This window comes from Lactuca sativa, chromosome 8 (assembly GCF_002870075.4).
Source record: "Lactuca sativa cultivar Salinas chromosome 8, Lsat_Salinas_v11, whole genome shotgun sequence".
Classification (NCBI taxonomy): domain Eukaryota; kingdom Viridiplantae; phylum Streptophyta; class Magnoliopsida; order Asterales; family Asteraceae; genus Lactuca; species Lactuca sativa.
Window position 1 is genome coordinate 144,834,625 of NC_056630.2, and position 11,512 is coordinate 144,846,136.

Sequence of the window (11,512 nt, forward strand, 5' to 3'; positions counted from 1 at the left end):
CCAAACAGAACTTCCAACTCATAGATCCATACTTCTAGGGCCTATTCCCCACGTAAAGTGGCAAACTTTACGTGTAGATTGAGAGATCTATGCTCAAAACACACTAAACTAGGGTTTATGGCAAACATGCTTCCTCAACATACCAAGGGCTGATACTTTAGGGGATTCAAGACCAAAACCAACATGGATCTGAGGTAGCAACCTCAGATCTGAACCTCCAACTCGAATTGGTTACAAATCATACCAATAATGACCAAAACTCACACATAAGAATAGATCTAGATGCAAAAAGGGAGTCCAATCAACAGCTTATTACCTCCAATTGATCTTAAATGTCTTCTCAATCTCGGATCTACAGCCCCTTCTTGCTCTTCCAAGGCTTTTCTTCCTTCTCCAAGCTTATAGCTCTCTCTTTGATGCAAGATCTAGCTCAAAAACGGATATGGCGGCTAGGGTTGATGTTCTGGGGGTAAAGAGGCACTAAAGGAACCCTAGGAAAAAGAATGAGACGCTTAAATAGGCTCCAAGTCCCGGATTTAGGGTTTTCCTCATTCAAACCCAACTCATCGAGTCTCCTTGGCCGACTCGCCGAGTCGGTCGCTAACACCTCACCCGGTTCCCGCTCGGACTCGCCGAGTCCCTCCTTGGACTCGCCGAGTCTCCCCCTAAACTTGAGGTTTTCTTTCTTTTCTTGGCTTTCCAAACTTTGGGGTGTTACAACTCTCCCCCACTTAAACTAAACTTCGTCCTCGAAGTTTGCTATGATCAACTGCCTGCGAACTGCCTCCAATTCTCTGTCTGGAAAAACTAACATCCTTTTGTCCGACACTCCAGCCACTCACCATGCCGATCATTACCGTTGGAACATACTGAATCCTTCTCTTTTCCATAATTTCCTCAACGTTACTTCCTCCGACTGAAAATCCTGCTGCCTCCCATTCGCCTACCGGATGCACTGAGACTACTCTGGTCTAACCAATCTCCCTATATCTGAGTTACCGGACTCCCACCGGTCACTACACTCCATCGCAAACTCCTAGTCTCTTCCAGCGACTCCTAAAGATACTTCGACTATCCATAACTGTTATATCTATTCTGCCGCTCATACTGAAACGATGCTGCTGGAAACAGCTTGCTTATATCCCATCTGATTACTCAACTCCTACTAACTCGAGCCTTCCATCCTGAAAGAAAGGCTACCTGCCTAGCTATCCTTACAGATCACTTACACTTGGCAGAAGGTTCAACTGATCCTGCTGAGAGAGACTTGCCATTTCCAAATCAACCAACTATACCATTAGCACTTGCATTCCAACACAAAACTAATACTGACCCAAAACCCTGAAACCTTCCAAACACTGAACTACCTGCAATAATGAACATGCCTGAAACACTAAACTGCCTGAAACGCTGAACCGACTGAAACGCTGAACGGCCTGAAACACTGAACTGACTGAAACACTGAGCTGCCTGAAACACTGAACTGGCTGGAACACTGAGCTGCCTGAAACATTGAACTGGCTAAAACACTGAGCTGCCTGAAACACTGAACTCCAACCCAACTGTGGAGTCAAGGGACTCCTCACTTAGTCGCTTCCACGACTCCTGAACGAAATCTTCCTCTAGGACTAGTTTCCACTAGTTATCCTGTCACTGTGGCTCTAGCAACCTTCCGATCCAACCGATCGGGTTCATACGTCACATCCTGACATCATCAATTCCACGACTAACAACATGATGGCTCCCAGACTGACGGTAGCCCACAACATACCCGAACCCCAACGGTCCACTGCGACTCTGATCTCATAACTGATGTGACGATCTATAGCCCAAATTGCTGACTTAGCCATAACTGATCCCTTTGGGAAATCCGAAAGCTAACCCGTGGATTCCCATATCCTCACTGCTGCACCCGAACTGGTGGGTACAACTGCTTTCCCGCGTCTAACACGCGCTCATGCTACCTACCAATCTGATAAAAGGCTGCGACTACGCTCGCGGACTTACAACTCTCTAATACTATCTGGCTGCTAGTGGATGCTACGGCTACCCCCGCAGACTTACAACACCACTATTACTACCATCTGACTGCTAGTGAATGCTACGGCTACCCCCGCAGACTTACAACACTACTACTGCTATCTGACTGCTTGTGAATGCTACGGCTACCCCCCGCAGACTTACAACACTACTACTGCTATCTGACTGCTAGTGAATGCTACGGCTACCCCCGCAGACTTACAACACTACTACTGCTATCTGACTGCTTGTGAATGCTACGGCTACCCCCCGCAGACTTACAACACTACCACTATCTCGAGAACATCCTGACTATCCCTAGTCCCGCTAGTGATTCCTCATCCCGATTTCAAAAAAAAAAAACAGTCCTTAGACTTTGAATTCTGCATCATCCTCGACATCTTATATCCTTGATATACTTAGCGCTTCGTCGAGGAATCCTTCGGCTTGGTTCCCAAACCAACCGTCTACTAATCCGGATACAAGAAGCTATTGTTGGGAAGTTTCCAACCTCCCAAGTCCTGAATCTACGCAACCTGCATGCTGCCTCAGACACTGGCTACTAATACGAAAACATCTCTTGTTACCCGTTCTCAGGATCTTCATTCCGACTCTCATGCGTCCGACAAGTGGTCCTCCAATCTTGGATTCCCAACCAGCTTCTAACCATCTCGATTACATGAACTAACTGCTGGGAAAAGTTCTCGAACTCCTAATTCTGAACTTCTCAATCCATCCATCACTGTGCTACTACCATTTCTTCTTAGAGGTCGCGCACTCATTCTGAGTCTACGAGACTCTTATCCATATATACCCGGAGGGTTCTCCCCCACTTCGATCCTGCTTACCCCTTGCTGCTTCACACTCAAAAGAGATCCCGATCTTTGCTGCCATTCCATAATCATTCTGCTAAGGAACCCAAGCCTGCCATAGCTAGGGATCTAACCAATCCATCCCAACACTAACCACTCCGAACTAGCGAAACGAACTAAATCTCTCCCAACCTTGCTACAGTTACTGCATCCTCCGAAACCTTCTTCATAAGAGCACATCCCCTAACTACCAACCAATTATCCGAGGTATGCAAATGGCATATAACATAATCACAAACAAGCCACACTAACACCACACATAAGCTTATTGACATCAATGCAGCAACATAGCAATAATGTTGTGAATAATAAAATAGAGGGAAAAGAATCATACCTGCAACCTGCTCTGAAGGATCCTCAAATCCCTCTGATTTTCGAACTCTACTATGACAATGAGGCTGTCCCAACCGCTGAACGGGGCAGTTCACCCTAACATGGCCAGGCTGATGACAACGATGGCATAACTCTACTTCTACTGTGCATTCCTGACGTTTGTGACCCTTCCATCCGCATCTGCCACACTTAGACTTGCTGCGCACGCCAGCTCGTGCTCCCTTCTTCCTCGTGCAACTATCTCGACCTTGCGGGCCTCTGACACCCACTACGACAGTATCCGACTGCCCATCTTGCCGACCTAGACCGGAAGACCGCTTCCTCTTCCTAAGCTGACTATCCGAGCCAATCTCCCGCTCATGGGTCATAGTGACCATTTCACCCATTGCCTGGACAGCTGAGGTCCGCCTTTCAATCCCGTCGACCACACTATCGGTGATATGCCCAATGGTGTTTGGTAACTCTTCCTGGAGAGCCCGCGAAACCTCTGCAACAATCCAATCCTGCAGGGAACCCTCTTGGGGGTAAGGTGGACCACTCACTCCCGACCCCGGATGACAAGTGCTAAAAATAGGACTCCCCTTCCTGATGGATCCCTGGGATCCATGAGAATCGGGCTCTAGATGAGCCCCAAACTGTCCTGAAACTGCCCCGGCCCCTAAGGCCTTAAGATGACTACCCATGAGCTCCACAATGGCCTCTCTAACTGAACCGAAAATCACTGGAGTCTGATCAATGATGTTGCGCATAATCTCTGCGGAAATGAAATCCCTCATCTGATCATCAAGTTGCCCGGCTCCAAAACCCGAGCTAGATCCCTCCTCGACGCCTGAATTGCTAACTGGTAGCTCGCGCAATGTCACCATGCTGAAAATATAACAAAATCCTGATCAATTAACACACTATTGCTGAGGGATTTCTCACTCACTACACCATTCCTGGTTTCGTCTTGGCCCCTCTTGAATCGAGTACGGATCCTCTGCTTTCAGTAGTATGGGCCCCTACTACCTTCCACATCTATCCGTACTTTCCCCAAGAGTTACCTCAACTCCACCAAGTCCCCTTTACTCTTCTACTGATCTCTGCTACTCTCATCCTAGGCTTGCCCTAGGGAACCTCTGACTCTACCCACACAGTCCTCAGCTGCTGAAGGCCTCCTAGTAATGCCAATTAGTCACCACCTGAATACCATCACATGTGACGAGGCTCAGATAATCCTTTAAGTAAAAGACTCGTCCCTACAACGGTTGGACTCAAACGAGAGCTGCGCAGTAGGGCCAAATCCAGCACTCTGAGATTATTCAACCCTGATCACATGTGATGAAACGTATTCACCTAATGGCTAACTCTCATCACTCAGAGTCCCACAAAGCACAAAGCAAGCAGCATTCAGATAAGGGAAACATACTCAGGCAAAACAATTCTCATAACAAGAAACTGCACTAACATATAATGCTAAGCTCATACTATCAGGCATAACCTACACAGGCTATCCTATTACTGTCTACTCATTACTAGCATGCAATTCTCATCAAGCTGGAACACATAAAGCAGGCACATAAGGCATCATCCTAGATCCTTAGTCCTATTCTAGCATGCTGTTCTACTGAAGCTGGAACTGAAACTGAACTGAAACTGATACTGAAACTGATATTGAAAATAATAACATAACTTGTATGGGTAAATTGGGAGTACTTACTTGAGCTCGGCTGATTGCATGCACCACACCCTTTTCTCTTTACAAAGCTCTTTTTACCTTTTTCTAAAACTCTTTTCTTTACTTAAATTTCTTTTGTGACTACGATTTTTCTTTTGAAAACTCTATACCACCTCCTTAGTTTGAGTTCAGACACACTCAGGAGTGCGCCCAAATCCCTCAAACCAAGGCTCTGATACCAACTTGAAACATCCCAAAATCACGACTAAAAATTTCTTTTAAAACATTACTAAAACTGGATTTATAAAACGTATCATAAGTCAAACATAACTTTCGAGTATTAAATTCAAAAACATAATATCATTATCAGAGTCAAACATTCCCAGGCTAACTGACTATGGTGTGTGCTCTGCAATCTTCCCGAGCTCCTCTTTTGAAAACCGAGTACCTGAAACCAAAACTGAAAACCGTAAGCACGAAGCTTAGTGAGCTCCCCCAAAATACCACATACCATACAATAGCATATAACACATATTGGGCCTTGCCCACTGCATCGGGCCGAAGCCCGGAAACTGCATCGGACCGAAATCCGGAACTGACTGGGACCTTGTCCCCTGCATCGGACCAAAGTCCGGAACTAACTGCATCGGACCGAAGTCCGGAACTAACTGCATCGGACCGAAGTCCGGAACTAACTGGGACCTTGTCCCCTGCATCGGACTGGAGTCCGGAACTAACTGACTGAACATATCATAGCATATCAACTAGCATGAACACATATTCTGCATACTACATCGAGCCGTAGCCCGGAACACATAACACGTAACACATAAAACATAGCACATAAATCCTGTCTGAGCCACGAAGGCATCAAACATACTAGCTGCTACATCGGACCGAAGTCCGGAAACTACTACTAACTGGACGGGCCGGCATTGCGGCCTTAGACCCGTCCCTACTTGAAGGAAACTCACCTGAACTGTTGAGCCCTGCTGATAAACCTCTGGCTGCTACTCGACAATCCCCTGAACCGCTGCCCCTCTAGCTCTCCGAGCTATCAATATACATATAACACTTAGTCTGACAGTCAACTAAGTCAACTCTAGTCAAAGTCAACCTTCCAGGTCAACCCTACTCGCCGAGTCTTCCTAAAGACTCGCCGAGTTCATAAGCTCAGGGTCTTTCTTATTCGCGACCCGACTCGCCGAGTCAGTCCATGACTCGCCGAGTCCAACTAGTTCCAAGTTCTGTCCTGCCCAACTCGCTGAGTCACCACCCGACTCACTGATTCGAGTCTCAACTCAAAAGGGTTTAGGGTTTCGCGATCTGACTCGCCGAGTCCAAGAACAGACTCGCCGAGTCCAAGACAATCTTCAACCAACTCGACGAGCTGTTCATCTTACTCGTCGAGTTCCTCCTCATCTTCAAGCTACTCGCCGAGTCCACTCGAAGGACTCGCCGAGTCTATCCAGTCTTCAATCCATGCAGTGGCTTTTCGAGCCAAACAGAACTTCCAACTCATAGATCCATACTTCTAGGGCCTATTCCCCACGTAAAGTGGCAAACTTTACGTGTAGATTGAGAGATCTATGCTCAAAACACACTAAACTAGGGTTTATGGCAAACATGCTTCCTCAACATACCAAGGGCTGATACTTTAGGGGATTCAAGACCAAAACCAACATGGATCTGAGGTAGCAACCTCAGATCTGAACCTCCAACTCGAATTGGTTACAAATCATACCAATAATGACCAAAACTCACACATAAGAATAGATCTAGATGCAAAAAGGGAGTCCAATCAACAGCTTATTACCTCCAATTGATCTTAAATGTCTTCTCAATCTCGGATCTACAGCCCCTTCTTGCTCTTCCAAGGCTTTTCTTCCTTCTCCAAGCTTATAGCTCTCTCTTTGATGCAAGATCTAGCTCAAAAACGGATATGGCGGCTAGGGTTGATGTTCTGGGGGTAAAGAGGCACTAAAGGAACCCTAGGAAAAAGAATGAGACGCTTAAATAGGCTCCAAGTCCCGGATTTATGGTTTTCCTCATTCAAACCCAACTCGTCGAGTCTCCTTGGCCGACTCGCCGAGTCGGTCGCTAACACCTCACCCGGTTCCCGCTCGGACTCGCCGAGTCCCTCCTTGGACTCGCCGAGTCTCCCCCTAAACTTGAGGTTTTCTTTCTTTTCTTGGCTTTCCAAACTTTGGGGTGTTACATTATCACTTACATTCAAGTTTGAAGTCCAAATCCGTGATTGTTGACTTGTTGGTGGTGAGTGATGACGAGCTGATGACTGCGACGAGTCGATGACCAGCTGATGACCGACGAGGCGGTGACGAGCCGATGACTTGCAAGGAGGCGGCGACGACTAGTTGAAGCTGATTGATCGGTGACGAATAAAATGTGACGGATAAACTCGTAAAGGGATATTGGGCAATTTATTGTTAAAGATATTTTGGGTGATCGGGTATACCCGAAACCCAACAAACTTCCCCTTTATCCGACCTGAAAAAAAAATCGGATTACCTAAATACCCAAAAAAATTAACCCGATACCCGAAAAAATCAGGCGGGTAATTCGGGTAACAGGTATTTTCAACAGGGCTACTCGGGGGTAACATCCCGACCTGTTTTGGGAAAAAAATCTTTTGCTTATGTTTCATTGTTGTTAAGTTACTAACGTAACATCCTATTTTCATTTCTATAATGCATAAGATAAAATAGAAAGAAATTAAAGTATGATGTTATAATGCATAACTAGATGAAAGTATATTTGATGTTCTTTTCGTTTAGGCCATTGCAGTTCACAGTTCACATGATGAAGGTGTCCATAAAGTGTGGTTAAAGATGAAAGTAGATGTTCTTTTCATTTAGTCTTACCGATTTCGTGTTTGGTTCTCATAATTAGGCTTAATCGGTTTCGGTTCCTAACCGAGTTTAGGTCGGTTGCTGACCCCTAGTTCAAACATTATAGTCGATGTAGAGCCCATTGATAGGGTGCGTTGCACGTATGATACGATGAGTGTTTTGGTATAACTTATTACATTATTCCCTCAGTGTTTGTGAGTAAGAAATTTTGCAAGTTGTTGTGATTTTGGTTTGTGTGATTTAGTCGTGGCCTTTGAGAGAATTGATAATTTCTCTTTTTTGTGTTCCTTGGTCATAAACTTTCACAATTATTCGATATGTCCAAAAATAATTCTAAAACAACTTCGACTGATAAGATTATTGCCAAAAACATGATGTCATACAATATGGCAAAAGAGCTTGCCTTCTCATGCATACACATACACAGAATCCATATTTAGAATTTGCAAATTTATGAAAAGATCATAAACTATCATTCCAAAAAAAAAGAAGCAAAATTCGGCATCAAGATTCAAGATGAGTTATCATATGTTGTTCCAACATGTTGAATCACAAACCTGTAAATCTTCCCTTTCAACCGGTCAACCGCTCCGGTCATCACCTCATCTTGCTTCGAAACCATCCGGTCCAACCAGTCATTAACCCGCTTCAGCTGCGATAAAATCACCTTAATCGGCCCCACTTCTGCTGAACCGGTCCCGGTCCCACCACCATTCTTCCCAAACACCTGAAAACCCGCATCCAACGACTCCTCCACAAATTTCAAAAACCAAATCTGCATCTCCTTCTGCAACTTCATCCCCAATTCCACACTCTCATTCACCCCACGCCCTTTAATCCACGACCCATTAAAAGAAGAATTACAAGAAGAAATCGTCAAATGGGATTTCATTGTTTCGGTTAGGGTTGAACCTGAACCTGAACCTGAACCTGAACCCGGTCGGATTTTAGATTGGGTTTTCTTTTGGGGCTGAACCGGGGTCTCGAACCCTTGGTCCGCTAAGAGGGAGACGACTTCGAGGTCGGTGGCTAAGGCGGCTTCGATCCAGAGAGCGAGGGATTTTGATTGGTCGGTTGGTGGTGGTGGTGCGGTGGTGCGATTGGTGGTGGTGAGTGATTCGGCTGTTGTGGTGGCTTTTATGGTGTCGTTGTAGACAGTCATGAACCGGTCGATTGTTGGTAGTGGGTTTCCGGCTTTTGAGATTGAACAGAGATTTGAGAACATGCTGCAATTGAGAAGATAAATAAATAAATATTTATCTCATTAATCATGGTTTAACTACTTGTTGTAATAATAGCAATATACCTTAAACTCCTGAGAATAGCTTCAGTAACAAGGGCTTCTTGCAAAGCTTCAGCTGCAGCTACTGAAGCCACATTTCTCCTTCGCATAGCATCCTACAAAATCGGTTCAAATATTAATTACAAAACATTGGTGATTTGTGGATTTAACATAGAAGGGCATTCATGTCTTTTCTACCTGTCCAAGCTTTGCTAGGTCTAAAGACACTGCATCCAGAGGGACACTACCATCAGTCCATTTCTTTTCATGAAGTGTGATTCCAAGAGGTGTAGTAGTAGTAGACAAAGGAGGAGTGCCACATGAGCTAGGATTTGCTTTTTCTTCACTAGAAAAATCTTCTTGATCATGTGAATGTGCATCACTTAAACGCCTTGAAAGAGCAGCCTGAAAGACCCAACAAGGGCAACAACTTCATTAACATCATAATGAAATTATATAATTTTTATAAAATATAAACAAGTTGGGTTTCTGATTTTTTTTACCTGGGTTTTTAAAATTGCTTGCAAATCCGGTTTGCTTTTAATCCCACTCTTCTCTTTCACTTCTGTTTCATCCCAATTCTTTCTACTTGACTTTGTGGAAGACCCAACAAGTGCCTCTGAAACCTTTGAAATCTCAGCAGCTAAAGTTGCCATCTTTTTCTTGTTGCCGGAATCAGTTGCCGGAGAAACTTTAACTCCACTAGATAACCGCCTACCTGGCGACATTGACATTCTTCTTGAACTTGGAGATGCTTGTCTCCGGCCATTTGGTGAAGGTTGTCTATATCTTGAAGGAACAATAATGGCAGGCTCTCTTGCAGACTTTCGGTTCTCTTCTTTAGCCATGGCTAAACTAGGAACCACACACTTTGAAGGTACCGGAGAAGATGATCTTTTTGCTTTTCCGGCAGGTGAAGGATCCCTTTCAATTACGTTCTTCTTTCCTGCTGACACTGATCTTTGTTGCTTCATGGCTGGGCTAGAAAATCTCTGAGGAGGCTTTTCTGCAGTCTTTGTTGACTCATTAGAAGTATTCATGTTCTCTTTAGGTGCAAGAACTTGTCTGTTCCTAACCTGTTTAACAAACAGTAACACCCATTGTTAAGTAGAAGCTCTTTCTTTTAACTACTATTATTCACTACAAATTTAATTAAACTACGAGAAGTTTATGGTTGCCTTTGGTAAATCAAAGTACTCGTTGAACAGATTGATACAGTCGGTTTAGCAGAAAATGTTTGTATCTCAAAATTCAGACATTTCTAATAAACTCTATGTTAATGGATGACAAGTTGATGAATATTCACGATCAAGCACATAAGTTTTAGATTGTCATGTATAAAAATCAAATCTGTGAATAGAAAAAAGCACTAACCTCATTTTTTGTTTCCTTCGAGTCATGTACAGGTCCATCTAACTTTTTACTCGACAAATAAGCAGCAATAGGATCACCAGAGGCATCTGAATCGGAAACAGTCTGGATCACGAACTCTCTTTTAGAACTCGAAATCCTAGCAATGAGCTGTTCAGGACTTCCAACAAACGGATGACGACCAGCAATCGGACGTACTCCAGATGCTCGTGGTACTGGAGAATCAAACTCGAACTTATCAACATACACAAACTGCCCTAACTGTAATCGATTAGTGAGTATGAGATCTGTGTCCCGATCAGATAACGAGACGTAAGTTGAGTTAACCGAGTCAGAGAGAGAAACATAGAAGCCATGGTTAGGCCAGAGGTCATCTGAGCCTGCTGCAAGAGCAGGAACAATTCCGATGACCTGGAGAAGAGGGGAGCGGTGGTCGCCGGTAACTCGTGTGGTGGTGTTCATCGTCTGGAGGAGTTTTAACAAGATTCCTGGTGTTAGAGACGCCATTGAAATGGAATTTCAAGGTTTGAGGAGAGAATTAGGTGTGAATTTGGGGGAAATGAGAGTAGGGTTTAGATAGATAGAGGGTCGGGGAGGAAGAAGCCGTTACGAAGATCTAATTTTGAAAATGGGGATTGTAATTTTGGGCGCAGTGAATGATTGAGATGTATTTTGAAATTAGTGGTGTGGATGTCACTCGTGAAGGCAACGGCTTCAGACGCCGTTAAGTCCTTTGTACATTTGAAATTGGTAAACAGAAATTTTATAAATGGTCCCTATGGTTTGTCACATTCATAATTTTTGTCCCTAATACTTTTTAGTTACATAAATTTTTCTTATAGTTTCATTTTTTTTTTTGCATGGTTGTTCACTAGCTCATGTAATCTTTTATATTTTCTTTTATCTCTTTTTATTTAATAGTACCATTTATATTAATATTTTATTAGAAACTCCTTCAAAACTCACCCATCCCACCACAAGTAATCTTGTCTTTTTATTTAATAGTACTCCCACCCCCTTCCACAAATTCGTTCCTTTCTTTGCCTTAATGACTCTGACGACGACCATCTCCTTTGTGGACCAATTTACAACCACTGGAAAAAAATTT

At 44.1% G+C, this 11,512-nt stretch overlaps 1 protein-coding gene and 1 long non-coding RNA gene across 2 annotated transcripts; one reads left to right on the forward strand and one right to left on the reverse strand.

Moving 5' to 3' along the window:
• Nucleotides 1–8,079: 8,079 nt before the first annotated feature.
• LOC111899237 (uncharacterized) lies at nucleotides 8,080–10,911 on the reverse strand. The gene is made up of 5 exons (XM_023895108.2): nucleotides 10,408–10,911; nucleotides 9,537–10,109; nucleotides 9,232–9,438; nucleotides 9,058–9,149; nucleotides 8,080–8,977 (listed from the first exon to the last, which is right to left on the reverse strand). The coding sequence occupies exons 1-5, from the start codon at nucleotides 10,909–10,911 to the stop codon at nucleotides 8,263–8,265; spliced, it is 2,091 nt and encodes a 696-aa protein (XP_023750876.1). The 3' UTR covers nucleotides 8,080–8,262.
• On the forward strand, nucleotides 9,808–11,202 carry LOC122195298 (uncharacterized). Its single transcript, XR_006185498.2, has 2 exons — nucleotides 9,808–9,946; nucleotides 10,440–11,202. It is a non-coding gene; the product is annotated as an uncharacterized LOC122195298 (long non-coding RNA).
• The last annotated feature ends 310 nt before the right edge of the window (nucleotides 11,203–11,512 follow it).